General features: G+C 38.0%; 1 protein-coding gene across 8 annotated transcripts in view; it reads left to right on the top strand.

Moving 5' to 3' along the window:
- Positions 1 to 20,909, top strand: part of Nak (Numb-associated kinase) — a 264,091-nt gene that overhangs the window by 238,465 nt on the left and 4,717 nt on the right. For all 8 annotated transcript variants that reach the window (XM_076183446.1, XM_076183436.1, XM_076183397.1 and 5 more), the window contains one exon: positions 1,426 to 1,561. In XM_076183446.1, the coding sequence (XP_076039561.1) occupies positions 1,426 to 1,561 (136 nt within the window). The remainder of the gene's footprint in view (positions 1 to 1,425; positions 1,562 to 20,909) is intronic.

The following is a 20,909-nucleotide window of genomic DNA, read 5'->3' as shown; positions in this document are numbered from 1 at the left end:
AAAGCCCTAAAGACAACTACAAACTGCACAAATACAACAAACTACAAACCATTTACACCATGAAATGAAAGCCCTCAAAGTTAAGGATCACCTTGACATGAGAGGCATACAAACACTTGCCACAGCCTCCACAAACACAGCACACCCACAACATTGTTTAGCAGAACACCCACACACACTAAGAAACATCAAAACAACACCCAAATACCTACAATATATCACACACAAATACTCTCTTCTTGTCCTCTGCAACCACCAACCATCCTCCAGAAGCACATCCATAATCATATTACTCAATGCTCCATCAACAAACTGAAAGACAGTACATTGCTGCATGCCAGACCCCTTGATATCCATCTCTCTGAATCTTCTCTCCCCCAAAAGGACAGAGTCCACCTGGCCAGACTGCAGTGTGGCCACCACCCATCCCTTTTAAGCAACCAGAAGAGGCTGGATGACTGCATCACAGATAACTGTCCAGGATGCAGCAGTTCACCCCATACTCTATAACATATTATAGAAGACTGCATTGTACACAATCATGCATGCCAACAACACAATATACACTTTAAATAGGATTTGTGGGAAAACCTTGTTCCAGCCATGGTGTTCCTCAGGGGGATGGGGCTTGCTTGGCCAAACAATTTAAGGAATGACAACAGCACTACTATATTGACATTCCTTTCAAAACTCTTGAAATGCCTGTTAAATATATTAAAAAAGGCTCCCTTTCCTCCTCACTTTCCTCAGTACCAAGTCCATGTGCACTCATGAAAACCCACATCTCCCATCTCAGGGTCACCTTTATTCACATTAATCTTGAAGACACCTCCCTCCACTCCATCATGCTCTTTCCTATCTCATCACTTACCAGTAGAGCAACTCTTTCTCTCCCTTATCCCCTCTTCACTCTCCCCACCATGCTCTCAAACTCTGAATCACCCCTATCTTTCAACTTAGTTTCACTTAATGCTAACACACCCATTTTCCTTCTTACAAACATACTACCAATCTCTTCCCTTTTACTCTTATCTCTACCACAACAACACATTTCTAATGACCCAGCTTTTTTGATTCTGGTTGGAGTTCTCCTCTCAGAGCCTTGACTTCTTGTAGGATGAACTTTCACAGAGCAGGATCCCTAGTGCCATCACTCCATCTCACCATTTTGTCACCTTTCACAACTCACATGGGAATCATGGTGGCAGACTTCTTTTCCCAACCTCTACTATAGGAGTAGGGGGATAAGAAAAATCAGATTGATGTGTATAGAGGTAAATGAGGAAAAAAAGAAATAGATGGATAGATAAATAAAAAGGGTGTTGCCTAGGCAATTAGTGCAACACCACCTGGATCTGTCACTGTGGGACATACAGGGCTTAAAATTAAATGAGTTTTACATACATGTTTATACTTATATTACAGATGTTATTGGTGAAGGTGAACCTCGGCAACGGCATCATAGCTGTTCCTCACAGTGCTCCCAGGGTGAAGGAGTTGGTAGTTGCCCTGCTTCCAGTGCCCTTGCCCAAACCTTCACAAGACCCCCTCTGGAGGACAGGTAAAGAGCATGTGTTTTGTAAACTAGAGACTTGTTTATATACTTATAGTACATACAGACATACATTATTGAATCTTTCAAATGAATGTTCCCCATAGAAAAAGTAATCTTGTAGCACTTGAATTCTGGTTGGCAGAAGGAGGTATAGATCCAAGGCATGAGTCATAGAGACAAGGTAGATACAATTTTGGGTAGACTAATTTCCCTAGCTTGAGAAAAATTTTGAAGAAGCAAAGGGAGAGGAATTCATAAATGCTAACAAATCTGAAAAAAGGAAAATCTTTGAATGTACAATAAACTTCAAAGATCAAGATTTTGGGAAAAAGCAGAAAAGTCTTAGCTAGTTTTAGATCTCAAAAAGTTTAAATAACTTAATGAAATCTTGGGGAAAAAAATATAACACACAAGTCTCTCCCATTCTTAGAGTAAAATAATCCCTACTGAAGATAAACCTTCAGCATATGTGATTGTTTATGTATTATTGAAACTACAGCCCAAGGTGATATAGCCCTTGTTGGAACTGTACATGAATTTCAAGCTAAGTATGATAATTGGAGAGACTGGAACCTACAAATGTTGCTCCTTTCATGTATTTACCTAGTTGTACAATAAGAACTTACATGTGGTTGTGCTGCTGGCATCCCACTTGCTTCCAGAGTCCTGTCCAATTAAACATTTTGTTGTGCTATGAATCCAAAGCCCCAAAAATTTAAATGAGATACAATAATATCTTGCCATACAGGATTTTGCCCTGTATGCTCCTTTTCTAAAATAAAATAAATTTCACAGAACGTCATTATATTTGACCTTATATCACTCAGCAACATAACCTAAATTATAATTGAGGGGTAAATACAGGTTCCCTTAGAAATATATTTCTATCCATTTTTTGCACATCTTGTCACTTCCTCCCCAAAACACCCCATTTCTCTTCCACTCCTACTTCTCTATCCTTTACGTCCCTCACTTCTCTCATCATTTCCTTGTACTCCTACTCTTTTTCCATCTCATTTAAACAGTTTGCACTAAGCAACTCTCTACCTTCTGACCTTTACCTCTTTCTCCATCTATCCTCCACTCTCAACTTACCTTCCACCAAAAGATTATCTGATATTCCCCGATTCTCTTCTCTAAGAACATGGACATTCAGAACTCTTCCTACTCTTTTCCTAGATACCACTACATAGTCCATTAATGCCGTATCAACCAACCTTCCATCCACCACCCTCTCCCATGTGTGCTTATACTTGATTTTCTTCCTAAACGCTGTGTTAGCTACCATATTCCCTTTTACTCACCTCTGTACCACACCCATGCACACAAAAACCCAAACCTTAGAGTGCTGGTCGGAACCCCCCCAACAACACTCTTACACCTTGACTTCTCATAGGAGTGTACCCAAGGTGTGCAACGATGGTATGCGGAACATGGAGGCTGGGAGGAAATTGAAGGAAGGGTAGTGAGTGTTGGGATGATGATGGTAGTAGAAGAGAAGAACAAAGCATTCAGGGAGTGGTTGAAAAGTAGGACAAGAGAAAAATGAGCAAAACAAAAGATAGATATACCAATGGCTTTTTCCCCCATACAAGGGAGGTAGCCAAAATCAAAGGCATAAATCCACTCCCACCCATCTCATCCCCATATACTCCACTCAAATTTACCACCCCTCCCTGTTTTCTTGACTTACATGGCAGCGTATATGGTACATGCAATAAAATGTTTGCATTGAAAAGTGTAAGCAAATCTACACCATTACATAGAAACACATTAAAACCATGTAGATATACTATAATGAAAAATTTACTTGGAATCAAGAGATGTCAGCCATTATGTAAGGTTACCATAATTTTTATTAATTTATCAACATATTCTTCACAAAGTTCTTGAATGCCTGTGAGAATTATTGTATTGATTTACATATATACAGTAATCCCTCCCATCTCCAAACTGCCATTATCTAAACCTTACCAACATCAAAACAGGCTCTAAACAGGGCCCACAAATATGAACAGGGCCCCCCCAAGTATTTTAAACTACTTATGCATTGCAAATGATTCATATGTTTGCCATTTGGTGGCATGCATTTTGCTTCCCTTCTCTCATTGAAACTACGTGGATTTGGTCACTTCTCTTTTGTTTTCCAACCAGTGAACATTGGCAGTATAATGGTAATGATTACCAAGCTTTTAGTACCTTTTTTTGTGGTAATATGGCTATAACTACTAATGTTTATATAGGATGAATGAGGAAAATGGAGAAATAAGGAAAGATGAGGTAAACAGTTATCAAAATGATGAGAGCAGGTAAGGCACCTGAGTTAGGTGGGTGTCATGTGGAGTGTCTCATAAAGGGAGGTACAGTGATGGTGGACTTGCTTGTGAGGCTGTTTAATATTTGTCTAAAAGAGGGTAGAGTGCCGGAGGACTGGAGTAGTGCCTGTAAAATTCCTATTTACAAGGGAAAAAGGGACAAGTGTGAGTGTAGTAGTTTCAGAGAGATCAGTTTGTTGTGTGTAGTTGGGAAGGCTTATGGGAGGGTTTTGATTGAGAGGATTAGGAGAGGAATAGAGTTAGTAATTGGTGAGGAACAGTGTGGGTTTAGGATAGGTAGGGGTTGTGTGGATCAGATTTTTGTGATAAGACAGATATGTGAAAAAGATTTAGGAAAAAGTAAAGATGTTTTTTAGGCCTTTATGGATTTGGAAAAGGCTTATGACAGGGTAGACAGGAAGACAATGTGGGAGATGTTGCTGATATAAATGATAGGAAGAAAGCTGTTAAGAGCAGTCAAGAGTTTTTATGAGAGTAGTAGAGCCTGTGTTAGAGTTAGGAATGGAGAGTGAGTGGTTTGAGGTAAAGATGAGACTTTGCCGGGGATGTGTTATGTCACCTTGGCTGTTCAATTTATACATGAATGGAGTGGTGCGAGAGGTAAACGCAAGGGTAATAGGCCAGGGATTGGAGATGGTTAAAGAAAATGGAGAAAAGTGGGAGATAAGCCAGTTGTTGTTTCATGACAATACTACACTTGTAGCAGGATCAGAGGAGGGATTAAGTTAGTGATGGAGTTTGGGAAGGTGTGCAAAAGAAGGAAGTTGAAGATAAATGTGGATAAAATTAAGGTGATGAGATGTACAAAGGAAGAGGATGGCAGCAAATTGGAAGTGAGTATTAACCTCTTTACTCCGGGGCACATCGCACGTCTGGCAGCATTAGCTGCCCGACGTGCGATGTTGCGTCATAATAACTGCATTATAGAAAATAAAGCTCAATCGTTCATTCTCTTTCACCCGTGAATTTTGATAACCATAGAAAATATGATGAAGCCAGTTTAGAGAGAATGGAGGTTATGTAGGTACGACTACAATAAATATAATCAAGACGCCGACGTCGGCACCATCGCATACCTACTTGCTCCTCATGACGCCTACGTAGGCGTCACCGTATGGAAGTGGTTAAGAGAGAGAGAATGGAGGAAGTTAATAGCTTTAGGTGCTTGGGTGTAAATGTGGAGGGAAAGGGAGGAGTGAAGGTGAAGGTAGAATGTAAACAGAGAGAAGCAAGTAAATGCCTTGGGGGATTAAAAAGTTTAATGAGAAATAGACATTTGAGAATGGATGCTTAGAGGAGATTGTAAGAAGGGGGGATTGTGCCAACAGCACTGTATGGGGCAGAAACATGAAACATAAGAGAGGAGGAGTTTAAATGTGTTTGACATGAAATGCCTGATAAATATTGTAGGGGTTACTAGGCTAGATAGAATGAAAAATGAGGAGAGCAGGGCTGGAAAGGGAGTTGGGAGATAAAGTTGATGGAAGAGTATTGGGATGGTTTGGACACATGGTAAGAATGAGTGAAAAAAGATTAATAAAAGAAGTGTGGAAGGCAGAAGTGGAGGAAGTGAACATGAAGGGGTGACCAAGAATGAGATGAATGGGGTAAAAGGGGGATTGGTAAAGAGGGGAATGTCTGTTGAGGAAGGAATGGAGAAAACAGAAAATAGGAGTAAGTGGAGAATGGTTATGTATGGATGATGCTGTGATGCATGAAAGGGAGTGGGTGGATGGGGGTGTGAGGGAGTATGTGTGAATGACATTTTGACACAGGCCAAAGGGATTTCTCCCCATCTTTACTTTTTCTGCATGAGGGGATGGAGAGGAGGATTACTGATTAAATGAAGCAGCCTTAGTGTAAATGTGCTGGTGTCTTGCTACATTGCTTATGATCCAGAGCAATGGGCAAGATACAGGAATGACCCATCATCTAGGAGGAGACAAGAAAAGAGTGAGGGAAGGGTGGGTGTGGATTTATACCTTTGACTTTGGTTACCTCCTTTGTAAAAGGGAAAAGCCCTTGGTATATGTATGTATTAATACATGATTTATGTGTATTGTATACCACTTATTCCTTTGGAATTGAAAATTTAGTACTAGATTGGCAGAGTGGAGACATGAGTGGGGGGGTGGTTAAATACTCCCCAAATCTAAGTATCCTGTGGCCCTGTTAGATTGGATATGGGAAGAATTTTTTAATGTGTAATTTTGAAAGTCAGTTCAACAGTCAAATTATGTACATGTAACATTATTTTATGAACTGTGTTCATTATTCTTTAAAATATGGATGTCTAAGATTTCTTTAAAAAAAGGGGGGGGGCAAATGACAACAAAAATGTCTTAAGAAAAAAAAAAAAGAGAATAAAGACATATGGCATTTACCAGGTATAAAGGTTTTGCTGTCACTTGGTGTTTCCTCTGATAAAATGTTTTTATTGTCCTTTTAAAGTCTAGCAATAGTTATAATATTTCATGATTTATGGTGTTTTATTGCAGTATGTCCAATTTACATGAAAACCAGGTTATGCCATGGCCATGGAACCAATAATGTACGACAATGTATTACTGTAATGAAAAAATGAATAAAGTTAAACTAAAAAACATCCTATTCTATCCCATTTGTAGGATTAAAATAAATCGTGAAGATGAACCATTTGCATATGTGACTTTGCTCATATACAGCATACCGCATGTACAGCAATGTGTACTGTATTTGATGCTTATTGTATTTCCCTAATTGTAGTATACAGGAAAGGAGACATCTCTTATTGTCTTGTTTATCATACGTGGCCTCAAGTTAATGTACAGTTTTGACTTAATCTATATCCATGATTTCCAATTATCATATTGTATTGTCCCAGCTTGGGCCATATCACCTAAGTTATTCTGAGTATATAGGCATCTATATGGAAAACTATTTCTTCATATCCTTTAGACATATGGTCTTTCTTAATTTGTCCCCATGACCTCTTAAAGCCATCCCATCATTAATCAAAAGATCTCTTCTGTAAGTGCAATCTATCCATTTTAGTGACCTGAATACTGTAATCGTATCACCTCTTTCTCTTTGATCTTTCAAAGTTGGCAGACTTGGTGTTTTTAGTCATTCCTCATATGTTTTATTTGCCAGGCTGGGAACCAGTTTGGTTGCTTTCCTTAATCTTGCTTATATCCTTCACTCTGAGTAGGTACCATACCACTGACACATATTCCAGTCTTGAATGGATGAAGGTTTCAATGACTTTTTTCTCCATCTTTTCATCCATATACTGAAAAGCCACTTTAATCATCTACAGCAGTCTGTACATCTCTCCCACAATCTTGTTGATGTGTCTGTCAGGTGATAGGTTATTTTTTATCAGCACTCCCAAATCTTTCTCTTGCTATTGTAATGGTTTCTCTTCCCAAGGAATAATTTAAGGGTGGTCTTTTGCCTCTATTGCCCATATCCAATAATTTGCATTTTTGTATATTGAAATTCATTTCCCATTCTTGGTTCCATGCAAAAATAGTCTCTAGATTTTTTTTGCAATAGTCTATAGTCCTCACTTTTCATTCTTATGATTTTTGCATCATCTGCAAACGTGTATTTACCTAGTTGTATTTTGCGGGAAGGGGAGCTACGCTCGTGGTGTCCCGCCTTTGTATCTTGCAGTGTCTAGTTTACTCTTAAACTCATGAATGGTTTTTGCGCACACTGTTTCATTGTCCAGTTGGTTCCAAGTGTCCACCACTCTATGTGGAAAACTGTTTTTCTTCAGATCTCTTCTGTAGCTATGTTTTTTTATTTTCTTTCCATGTCCTCTTGTGCTTCTCTTGTCCCAGTTTAACAAGTCCCCTCTATCGAATATTTCTGTGCCCTTCATGATTCTGTAGATGGTCAGTAGGTCACCTCTCTCTCTTCTTTGCTCCAGAGTCGGTAACTCCAGTTTAGCTAATCTTTCCTCATATGACAGATTTGCAAGTGCAGGTGCCATTTTTGTTGCTGCTCTCTGGATTCTTTCTATTTTCTTTATATTCTTTTTGGTACTGGGTGACCACAATGTCTCGCATTTTCTAGTATAGGTCTTATCAGTGTGACTAATAGTTTTTTAGTAATTTCTTTGTCCAAATATGTAAATGCCACTTTTATTGATCTTAGCAAGTTGTAGGATTCTCCAACAATTTTGTTTATCTGTTTATCATAGGACAAGTTGTTTGTAGGGATTGCTTGTTGTAGCTTCCATCATGTCATTGCCATAAACAAAAACATTATTGGTGCAAGCACTAAACCTTGTGGAACTCCAATTGTTACTGCTCTCTATCTTGAGGTAGTATGTGTGAACAAATTTTGACGCAGCCCGAAGGGATTTCTCACCGTCCTCTCCTTATATGCAAGGGGGGACGGAGAGGGGGGGTCGCCGATTAAATGAAGCAGCCTTGCTGTGGATGTGCTGTGTCTTGCGACACTGCTTCTGACCCAGGGCGGTGGGCAAGGTGCAGGGATGACCCGTCATCCAGGAGGTGCTCAGATGAGAGGGAGGGTGGGAGGGGTGTGGAGTGTATTTAGGGATGAAATGGGTGGGAGTGTTTTTATGCCTTTCCCTTTTTGGCCACCTCCCTTGAAAGGGGGAAAAAGCCTTGGTATATGTATGTATGTATGTATCTTGAATATTATCTTTTACTACTGTCCTCATGTATCTTTCCTTCAAAAAATCTTTCATCTATTAGTAGTTCACCACTCGATCCTTCAACATGCCATAATTTCCACACAAGGTGACTGTGAAGTATGTACATACATACATATACCAAAGGTTCTTTCCCCTTACACAGGGGGTAGCCAAAAAGAAAAAGGCATAGAAATCACTCCCACCCATTTCATTTCCCATATATTCCACTCCCCTCCACCCTCCTCCCTCCCTCCTATCTTGGCACCTCCTGGATGACGGGTCATCCCTGCATCCTGTCCACTGCCCTGGGTCAGAAGCAGTGTCGCAAGACACAGCACATCCACAGCAAGGCCGCTTCACAAATTTGGTGACCCCTCCTCTCCATCCCCTCATGCAGGAAAGGAGAAGACAGGGAGAAATCCCTTCGGGCTGCATAAAAAAATTTCTCATACATACTTCCTCACCCCCCATCCCCCTTCTCTAGGTTGAGGTACATACAGTCCACCCACCCCTCTCTCTCTTACAGCACATCAATCACTTTGAGTGAAAGCTTAAAAGACCTTCCAGATCTGAACCCAAACTGACTGACTGTCAGAATGTTCATCTCTACAAGATATTTGGTCCATTGATCTTTCAGTCTTTTCACTTAATTTCACTGTTGTGCTGGTCAGTGATATGCCTATGAGGAAGAGTTTAAATGTGAGATTAAATGTCTGAGAATAATGGTAGGGGTTACTAGGCTGGATAGAATGAGAAATGAGGAGGTGAGGAGAGCTGGAGTAGAAAAGGAGTTGGGAGATAGAGTTGATAAAAGGTATTGGGATGGTTTGGACACATGGGAAGAGTGAATGAAGAAAGATTAGTAAAAGAAGTGTGGAAGGCAGAGGTGGATGGAATGAACATGAGGGGGTGACCAAGGATGAGATTGATGGATGGGGAAGAAGGGGGATTGGGAAAGAGGGGAATGTCTGTTGAGTAAGGAATGAAGAAGACAGAAGATAGGGGTGAATGGATGATGCTGTGATGCATGAAAGGGAGTGGTTGTTGGATGGGGGTGTGAGGGAGTAAGTGTGAATTATATTTTGACGCAGCCCAAAGGGATTGCCCCCATCTCTATTTCTGCATGAGGGGATGGAGAGGGAGGGTTTGCCAATTAAATGAAGCAGCCTTGCTGTGGATGTATTTACCTAGTTGTATTTTACTGGACAGGAGCTATGCTCGTTGTGACCTGTTTTCGTATCTCTCCACATCCAGTTTATTTTTTAACTCGTGTATAGTTCTGGCATTCACTGTTTCACTGCTTAGTTTGTTCCAGACATCGATCACTCTGTGCGGGAAACTGTTCTTTTTCAGGTCTCTTCTGTAGCTGTCCTTTAGCATCTTATCATGTCCTCTTGTTTCTCTTTTGTCAATAGGTCATCTCTATCAAGAACTTCCATCCCTTTCATAATTCTGAAGATGGTCAACAAGTTGCCTCTTTCCCTTCTCTGCTCCAATGTTGACAGCTGTAATTTCTCCAATCTTTGTTCATATGTCAAATTTGATAGTGTGGGTGCCATCTTTGTTGCCGCTCTTTGGATTCTTTCTAATTTCTTTGTGTTTTTCTTTGTGCTTGGTGCCCACATTGATATAGCATATTCTAGTTTCGGTCTTATCAATGTAGTAATTATTTTCTTAACCATCTCTTCATCCATGTAGTCGAAGGCCCCTTTCATTGATGTTTGTCAGGTGTCAGGTCACTTGAGATGATTACTCCTAGGTCTCTCTCTGAGTTTATTTTCTTTACTTCTTTGTTACCAATCGTATATTTTTCCGAAACTCTATTTTTGCCTCTTCCAAATTCCATTATGTTGAAGTTCATCTTGTATTTCTGGCTCCATTCTCATACTTTATCCAGGTCATCTTGTAGCAATCTGCAATCATCTTCTGTTTTTACTCTCTTGAGTAATTTGGCATTGTCGGCAAAAAAAAAATTATGTAATAATTTACTCCTTCGTCCATATTATTTATGTATATAGCAAACATTAAAGGAGTCAAAACAAAGCCTTGTGGGATGCCACTTTTTACATCTTCCCATTTCAAACTTTTGTCTCTAAGTACCACTCATTCCAATAGTTTACCTTGAATTCCTCCTATTTTTTCAATTTTACTTATTAATTTTTTGTGTGGTACCTTGTCAAAAGCTTTCTGCAAATCCAGGAAGGCACAGTCTGCCCATCTATCTCTTTCATGTATTATCTCAATTAGTCTCGAGTAAAAGCAGATTAGATTTGTGGTGCACGATCTTCCACTTCTAAAACCAAATTGTTTGGGGTTTATTATTTTATTTTCTCCCAAGTGTTTGGTCCATCTGTTCCTGATAATCTTTTCACATATTTTTGCTATTGTGCTTGTGAGGGACACTGGTCTAAAGTTTGTAGGATCTTCCCTGTTTCCTCCTTTATGTATTGGTACTATGTTCGCATCTTTCCATGTGCTGTGTCTTGCTGCATTGCTTTTGACACAGGGCAGTGGGTAAGATGTAGGGATGGCCCATCATTCAGGAGGAGCCAAGAAAATTGGGAGGGAGGGGTGGTGGATGGGGGTGAAGTATGTGGAGATGAAATGGGTGGGAGTGGATTTATGATTTTACTTTGGCTACCTCACTTGTAAAGGGGGGAAAAAGTCCTTGGTATACGCATGTATGTATATTATATATTTTATATATTATAACCTGAATTTTTGCTCCCCTTGTTTTTCTCAAAAAAAAAAAAAAAAAAAAAAGTTGCTCCCTATTGTGAAGACCAACTGGAAACTTTTATTCATCATGTTTGCCTGAGCTAACGTCTTGTCATAGACCTCACCACCCGCTATTAGCTTGGTGATTACTTCCCTGTGTCTTAGTTTGCTATTTATAAACCTGTAAAACAGTTTACAAAGGTTTATGATGGAAAAGCATGCCGACAGGAGACCTTTTGATCCATAACTAGGTCGGGTGAAAAAAGAATAAAAATAAAATAAAGAAAAGTAAATAGATTAATAAACAGATAAATAAATAAGGTACACAAATAATGATAAATGATAAACAAACTGATAATATGTACATACATATACTAATGTTTTTCCCCCATACAAGGCAGGCGGAGAAAAACAAAGGCATAATATCCACTCCCACCCAATCCATCCCCATATACTCCACTCCCATTCACCCCCCTCCCTCCCTCTTAACAGATGATGATAAATAACAATGATAAATTAATAAATAAGGTAAAATATAATAAATGGCAGGCATTACACCATTTTGGTTAGGTATTTAAATGAATCTTAAAAGTTTGAACTGTACTACATTGCACTGCCTCTGCAGGAAATTTATTCCATTCATTTACTATACAAATGGTGAAGTTGTTTCTACCCACCTCCAAATTAAATCTACTCCCTAACTGTTTGAGGCCATTATTTCTTGTCTGATTCACATTCAGTGTGAAAATATCATGACTTTTGGTGTCAGCTCCCTTTAGTATCTTAAAGATCTGTATCAAATCACCCTTGAGTCTATGTTATTTTAGGGAAAATTGATTTATATGTTTTAGTTGATTTTTGTATGATTTATTTCTGATATTTGGAATCGGTTTTGTGGCTTGCCATTGTACTTTTTCTGATATGTCAGTGTCTTTAATGAGATTCAGTGACCATACACATACAGCATATTCTAAATGTAGATGATCTAATGATTTATATAGTTATTGATTGACTTTTAAAGTCAGAAGATTGCAGAATCAGTCCTAGAATCTTATTTGCTTTCTCTGAGGCAGAAATACACTACTTAGATTAATTGAGATCATTACTGATAATTATGCTGAGATCCTTTTCACTATCCGCTTTTGTAAACAAATTTCAAAATAATATGTAATTGTACTTATTGTTATTTTTATCAATGTGCATAACCTTACATTTACTTGGGTTAAATTTCATAGGCCACTTTTCAAACCATTGCTGTATTTTATCTAAAGCTTCTTGAATATCTAACTGGTTTAAGTGATCATTTGCCATTCTGTACAGTTTTGTATCATCAGCAAATTTGGAGACAATAGGTTTCAGTCCATGGTCTATATCATTTATATATACTATGAATAGAAGTGGCCCAAGAATGGAACCCTGAGGAACTCCAGTTATAAAAAATTTCCATCTAGAAATTTTGCCAATTAGAACAACTATGTATATGATCATTTAACCAATTACTAGTCCAGCATAATAGGTTACCACTAAATTGGTTCAGCTTTGCATTTCTTTACTACACTTCTTTCAAAATTAAGTTCTTCCTTGGAAATTTTTTAATCATCATTTCTAGCTTGTTTATAAGCTTCTTTTGTTGCGTCTTCCCCAAGCCATGTACCTGGCATTTTTTGCAGTCTCACACCTTTTGTTGAACTAGTCCTATTTCTTCCTTGCACTAATCTTTGACACATGTTTGTTCTCTCCCAGATTGTAAATGTCAAGAAAATTTTTCCCATTTGCTCCTTATTCCCTTGGTATTCATGAATTCCTCCCAGTTCGATCCTTCAAAGAATTTTTTTAACCATGAGTAATCTGCTTTCCCAAAATTGAGTCTTTCTTGCACCTATGATTCATTCCTTGGCTCTATTTCCTCATTCTCCAATTGAAATTTGATTGTTATGTGGTCACTTTTTCCTGTAGGGCAGAGGTAGTTCAAGGAGCTGATGATGTCTGGCTATTTGGTTAGTAGCAGATCTAATCTTGTGGGATATTATCTCTTACCTGGGTCACTTCCTTTACCCACTGGGTCATTGTGTTCTCCATTGCTTAACAGGGTATTTCTTCAGGAATATACCTTGCCACTTAATTCCCATTCCTCCCAGTTGACCTCGCTGCAATTAAAATCCCCAATAAGGACTAAATAATTACTTTGTTCAATAATGTCCAATAACAGTGTTTCATATTCAGCTCAAGTCCAAGCTGTTGCCTTGGGGGGTGGGGCACATATGCCACCATGAAGCCTCTTTTATTGTGCCCTTCAGCACTAATCTTTAGGTGAATTACTTCAGCCTTGCCTTCACTCAGGTTTGTTTGTTCTACCTTTGTTATTTCTCACAACAAACATTACCACTCCACCCATCTTATCTTTTCTGTCTCTTCTCCAGGAGGTGTATCTAGTGTTCCTTAACTGTAGATAAAAAATTTGGGGGGAATTTGGTCTCCACCAGACACACAATATCAGGTTTGTTCATCCTCAAGTAGTCATTTATCTCCAACCTGATTTATAGTAAACCGTGAACATTAGCATATGCTACTTTAAGTTCACTTGTAGTGTTTCCTTTGCAGTAATGCCTTCCTGTTTTTTAAAAACAATTTCCTCACATTCTGGTAGACAACTCTCAATTATTTTTATTTAATTATTTTATATACCGTATATATTTTTTCTTCTGCCCAAGTACATTTTTGGCTTTAGCATCCTTTAAGATCTTCTGTATATGTGCTCATCCCTCTTCATTAGCATCTTTTCCAATCCAAATATTTTTTTTACCTTTTCTCTTGCACCAGCTTCCAAGACTTGCTGATTACCTCATTTGCCATGCGTTGCGACTTGAATTTTATTTTCATTGGACAAATGCCATTCCTCTTATTGATATAACTGAAGCATGTTATCAATCTGGTCTGTTGCATCAGAGTCCTTCCCTAGATTCATAGAGGTAATTTCCGTAACCTTTTTATCTCCCTGGCATATTCCATGAAGTAATGTGATCTTGCCAACCAAAGAATGTGAAGCATTTAGTCTTGTCAACTACATACGAGGTCTGTTAGAAAAATATCTGACTTTATTTTTTTTTTTGTGAAAACCTGATGGATTTGAATGAAATATGCTTGCATGAGCTGACCTTGAACTTTTGTGCGCCTGTGTGAATTTTTTCCTGACTGTTGATAGTGTCAGTTGCTGGCAAGCAGCATTTGTGTGAGGTAGTGTGAAGTGCTCTCAGCAGTTTTTCATTGCAAGGAAAATGACGGATCGTATCCGTACACCCAGGATCTCATCATCATGAAGTCAGGGTCACTGTTTGTGGAGTCCAGCATGAAGTTGCTTTTGCTGTGCTGTCAGCAGCTGTGGCACAAATTTTGCTGCCACTCTCTTCATGGCCAAATCTTTGGCCACAGTGGAATGTGCCGAAAAAGTGCTGATTCCCAACTCCTCCGCAATTTCTCAGATAGTCACACAATGGTCCCACATTACCACAGCATTCACTTTGGCAATGAACTGGTCATTTCAGCATGTTGATGGCCGACTGGAGTATGGCTCACTCTCCACCGATGTGCAGCCATCTTTAAACCGAATGTACCACTCCTTAATCTGTGTGATGCCCATAGCATTGTCATTGAAAGCTGTCTGAATCATCCGAATGGTTTCCACCTAGCTGTCACCCAGTTTCTGGCAAAATTTGATACAGTAGCACTGCTCCAATTGTTCTGTCGTTTTCCTTGCAATGAAAAACCACCAAGAGCACTACACACTACCTCATGCAAATGCTGCTTGCCAGCAACTGATGCTATCGACAGGCAAGAAAAAATTCACGCATGTGTACAAAGGTTCAAGGTCAGCTCATGCAAGTGCGCTTGATTCAAATCCATCAGGTTTTTGCAAAAAAGAAATAAAATTGGATACTTTTCTAACAAACCTCGTATTTGACAAGAGATTCTGTTTCTATAAACTTCACCATTCCATCTATCTTTCTATGTTGTTCCATGATCTCAAGTCACTATATTCTCTCTTATCCTCATTTGCTGTTGGCCTATCATTGTTTTTTTTCACGGTGTTGAAGATTTTTCTTCTCATTCATCAAAGTTTCATTTTCTCCTTATAGTTTATAATTATCAATCTCTGCTTTTTGAAACAGGTTTGTTTCCTATTCTTGCTTAAGTTTTTGCTATAGATCATGTGATCTTGCCCCATGAGAGGAAATTAAACCTCTAAATCATTTGAACTCCATTACAATTTCATTTACCCCCATGGAAGAGTTGCAACCAACTTGAAACCTATCTTTTTCTTCTAATTCATCCCCAGCTTTACATTGGTTGAATTCTTCAATGAAATTACCCTTGTTGATTGGAAATCTTTAAAATTTACCATTATTAGTGAAAAAAATGTAATGCAAACAATCTAAAATTAATTTTGATCTTTTGTTTCCTATCATGAGTGACTTTGGATACAAAAAAGATAACAATATTTCTACCCTATTTCTCAAAGTCAGAACCAGTAATGTTTTGCCTCTACTATGATCCCAAATAGAGTTGCTTACACTCCCGTCTATTTAATTGGCAAATATTTTTATCTGGCTTTGCCTATAAAAGGCTAAATCTAGGAATGGAACCCATCATCTGTTGATTATCAATCATTGCTTGTGTGTTTGATATATTGTTTATGTGATAATTTGTAATCAATCATGTTGATAATATGTATGCTATCAGTGCTTATAAGTAGTTTGTGAAGTGAGTTAGTGTGACAAGTTTTATTTACATATATTCATTTGGTTAGACAAGACAAAAGTTAGATCAAGGCCTATAACTTTGGAAAGATTAAAATTTTTAGAGATCTGGACAGGGTTATATCCTTAGTTAGTCTGGATCTTTGAAGTTTATATGTACAATTCAGGTGTGAAAAAAATATGCCAAGAATTGTTGGAAAGAAAACTTGTTTAAAAGACTAGTTTAACAAATAAAAAAAGTGAAATAGCTAAGGAAACCAAAAATGTGGCATGGAAAAGATGGACCAAGAGAAGAAACCAGAAATCCATGAAAGAATACAGAAAGATTAGAAGTTGTTACATGAGTATCCATGGAAAGGAAGAGAAATTGGAAATGGGTATTATTGACTAATGCAAAGATGAATCTAAACTATATATATATATATATATATATATATATAGATATATATATATATATATATATATATATATATAATATATATATATTTCATATACCAAGAGCTTTTTCCCCCTTATAAGGGAGGTAGCCAAGTCAAAGGCACATACCTACTCCCACCCATTCCACTCCCATCCACCACCCTTTCCCCCTCTCATCTTAGCTCCTCATGGATGACAGGTCATCCCTATATCCCACCCACTGCCCTGGGTCAGAAGCAATGTAGCAAGACACAGTACATCCACAGCAAAGGTGTTTCACTTGATCGGTGATCCCCCCCCCCCCACCCCCATCCCATCATGCAAAAAAAGATATGAGAAATCCCTTTGGGCTGTGTCAAAATATCATTCATACATTTGATCTGTTTCTATTCAAGATTGATAGGTATATTGCAAGAAGGGATGGCTGGGCAGACTGTGCCTTCCTGGACTTATAAAAAGCATTTGATAAGGTACCACATAGAAAATTGCTAAATAAACTGGAAACAATAGAAGGCATACATGGAAAACTATTGAATTGGATAGAAAATTTCCTACATGGAAGAAAAATGAGAGTAGTACTCAGGGACAAATATTCAAAGTGGGAAGAAATGAGTAGTGGCATCCCACAGGGGTCAGTGCTAGCTCTGATAATGTTTGCTATATATGTAAATGACATGGACGAAAGTATTGAATGTTACGTGAACTTCTTTGTGGATGACACAAAATTATTAAAGAAAATAAGTTCCAAAAAAGACTGAGTCTTTACAGTGTGATCTGAACAAAGTCTCAGAATGGAGCAAGAAATGGAAAGTAGAATTCAATATCAAGAAATGCAGTATGATTGAATTTGGGAAAAACAAGAATAGAGTATCAGGACAATATAAAATTGACGAAAAAGAAGTAAAGAAAGTAAATTCTGAAAATTCTGAAAAGGACCTAGGAGTAGTCATCACCAAAGACATGTCTCCAGATAAACATATAAATAGAATAGTCAGAGAAACATACAATTTGTTGAGATCAATAAAGGTGGCCTTTAAATACCTGGATAAGGAAATTATAAAAAAAAAAAAAAGATATATTACTAACACTGATAAGGCCAAAGTTGGAATATGCAGCAATGATATGGTCACCCAGTACAAAAAAAGAATATAAGAAAATTAGAAAGAATACAAAGAGCAACAACAAAGATGGCCCCAACACTTTCAAACTTAACATATGAACAAAGATTGGCCGAACTGGAATTGCCAACCCTGGAACAAAGAAGAGAATGAGGGGACCTACTAGCCATCTACAGGATTATGAAAGGCAAGGAACTCCTTGATAGAGAGGACTTATTAAAGTGGGACAGAGGAAAAACAAGAGGACATGCAAAGAAACTCAAAAAGGACAACTACAGAAGAGACCTGAAAAAGAACAGCTTCCCACACAGAGTGATAGATATCTGGAACAAACTGGATGAAAAAATAGTGTGTGCAAACACCATATAAGAAATTTAAGAACAAACTTGATCTTGCAAGATGCAAAAATGGATCACCACGAGCATAGCTCCCCTTCCTGTAAAATACAACTAGGTAAATACAGAAACAGCCCCTACCCCCCATCCCCCACCCCTCCCTTGCATAACAGTATCATCTATACACTCCACTCATCCCTATCTGCCCTCTCCCTTCCCTGCTCAACAGACATTCCCCTGTTGCTCAGCACCCCCTTCACCCCATCCATCCATCTCATCCTCAGTGGTCCCTTCAATTTCACTCCCTCCACCTCTGCCTTCCACATCTCTTTTACTAATCTTTCATCACTCATTATTTCCATGTGTCCAAACCATCCCAGTAATCTTTCATCAGCCCTATCTGCTATCCACCTTCTCGTTTCTCACTCTATCCAACCTAGTAACCCCTACCATACTTGTACAGATTTATCAATGGCGTGCAAGATGCAGGGATGACCTATCATTCAGGAGGAGCCAAGGTGAGAGGGAGGGAGGGGTGGTGAATGGGGATGAAGTGGGTGGGAATGGAATTATGCCTTTTGACTTTGGCTACTTCCCTTATAAAGGGGAAAAACCCTTGATATATGTGTGTGTGTATGAGTTGAGACAGAAGGAATCTCAAAATTAACCATAGATGGACAAATATGAGAAAGCATCAACACAGGCTGAAATGATAAATAGAAGTTTCCAATTAGTTTTCAATCAAATGATCTAGTAGACAAAGGAGTACATGTATGCAGAAATGTTAGGTTGTATGTTATAAGTGGAAGTAAAGCAAGTACAGTACACATATTATTAGAAAAAGTAGACATGAGAAAAATCACAGAACCTGATATCTCAAATTGAATACATAAGGAATGCAGAGAACAATTGGCAGACAAGATTCATAATCTAATTATGTGTTCTCTGAAAGAAAGGATAGTGCCACAAGACTGGAAAAGAGCTAATGTATGATTCATAAAGGAAAAGGTAAGGAGAAACTAACTACAGACCAATATTATTAACAAGCATGATAACTAAATTATGTGGATTACAAAAGATGAATAGTTTAAATATCTTGGAGAGAAAAAAATGGCTGATAATCAGTTTGGTTTTAGAAATAGGTGATATGTATCAAGTCTCCTAAGTTTTTACTTTAGTGGTTGTGCTGCAAGAGTGAAAGGGTTGGGTGGACTGCATATATTTAGATCTAATGAAAGGGTTGGGTGGACTGCATATATTTAGATCTGGAGAAAGTATTTTATAAAAAATCTTGTAACATATTTTTGCGGAATTTGAAATATATGGGAGGAGTTGAATGTAAGCTCCATGAATAGGTAAAGGTTTCCCAGAAAGATCAGTACATGAGAACAGTATTTTACCTGGTTGTATTTACCTAGTTGTATTGTACAGAAAGGGAGCTATGGTTGTGGTGACCCGTACCCGTCTTTATATCTTTCAGCATCAAGTTTTTTCCGAAAAATCTTGAATAGTGTTTGCACACAGTTTCTTTATCTAAATTATTCCAGGTATCCAGTACTCTATGTGGGAAGCTTTTTTTTTTTTTTTTTTTCTTCAGATATCTTCTATAGTTATCCTTTTTGAATTTCTTTTCGTATCCTTTTGTTTTTCCATTGTCCTCTTTTGATAAATCATTCCTATCTAGGATTTCCATTCCTTTCATGATTCTATAAATAGTCAGCAGATCTCTTTCTCTTGTTTGTTCCAGAATTGGTAATTCCAATTTGGACAATCTTTGTTCATATGTTAATTTGGAGAGAGTTGGTGCCAACTTTGTTGTTGCTCTTTGTATTCTAATTTCTTTATATTCTTTTTAGTACTGAGTGTCCATAGTGTTGCTGCGTACTCCAGTTTTGGTGTTATTAGTGTAACTAATATTTTTTTGATAATTTCCTCATCCAAGTAGTCAAATGCCACTTTAATTGACCTTAATAGGTTGAAGGTTTCTCTGACTATTTTATTGATATATTTGTCAGGTATCATGCCTTTGCTGATTATTACTCCAAGGTCTCTTTCTGAGTTCACTTTTTTGACTTCTTCACCAATTTTATAATTTCTTGATATTCTATTTTTACTTTTTCCAAACTCCATTATACTACACTTCTTGATATTGAAGTTCACTTCCCACTTTTGAGTCCATTTCCAGATTTTGTCCAGGTCTAACTGTAATGATTCACAATCCTCCTCTGTTCTTACTTTCTTTAGTATTTTTGCGTCATCTGTGAAGAAATTCATATAACACTCTACTCCTTCATCCATGTCATTTATATATATGGCAAACATGATTGGAGTCAATACAAACCTTGCGGGACACCACTTATCATTTCTTCCCAATTTGAGTATTTGTCTCCAATTACTACCCTCATTTTTCTCCCAGTCAGGAAGTCTTCCATCCATTCCAATAATTTTCCTCTGATGCCACCTATTGATTCTATTTTTCTTATTAGTTTCTTGTGTGGTACCTTATCAAATGCTTTTTGTAGGTCTAGAAAGGCACAGTCTGCCCATCCATCCCTTTCTTGTATTATATCTATTAGTCTCGAATAGAAGCAGATCAGGTTTGTTGTACATGATCTTTTCTTCCAGCTGTTTAACCCATCTACTTTTGATAACTTTTTCACATATTTTTGATACTCTGCTTGTTAGGGAGACCGGTCTGTAGTTAGTTGGATCTTCCTTGTTTCCTCCTTTATACATTGGTACAATATTTGCATTTTTCCAGTCCTGTGGTACCTTTCCTCCTTTGAGTGAGTATTTAATTATATTGTATATTTTGTCCATCAACTCCTCTATGCATTCTTTCAGTATCCAATTTGCAATTCCATCTGGACCATGTGATTTTCTGACATCAAGGTTTTTTATTTGGTCACTGATTTCCTTTTGTGTTACAGTTATTTCCATCATTGGGTGGGATTTCTCTCTATTCTCTCACAGTTAGGTGAATTTTCAATTGTGAATACTGATTTCAAATGATTGCTCATAAATT

Source organism: Oratosquilla oratoria, chromosome 1 (genome assembly GCF_046742065.1).
Source record: "Oratosquilla oratoria isolate Oo_2021 chromosome 1, ASM4674206v1, whole genome shotgun sequence".
Taxonomy (NCBI): domain Eukaryota; kingdom Metazoa; phylum Arthropoda; class Malacostraca; order Stomatopoda; family Squillidae; genus Oratosquilla; species Oratosquilla oratoria.
The sequence above is the reverse complement of the archived record's forward strand: the minus strand, read 5'-3'. Positions and strand labels throughout refer to the sequence as shown.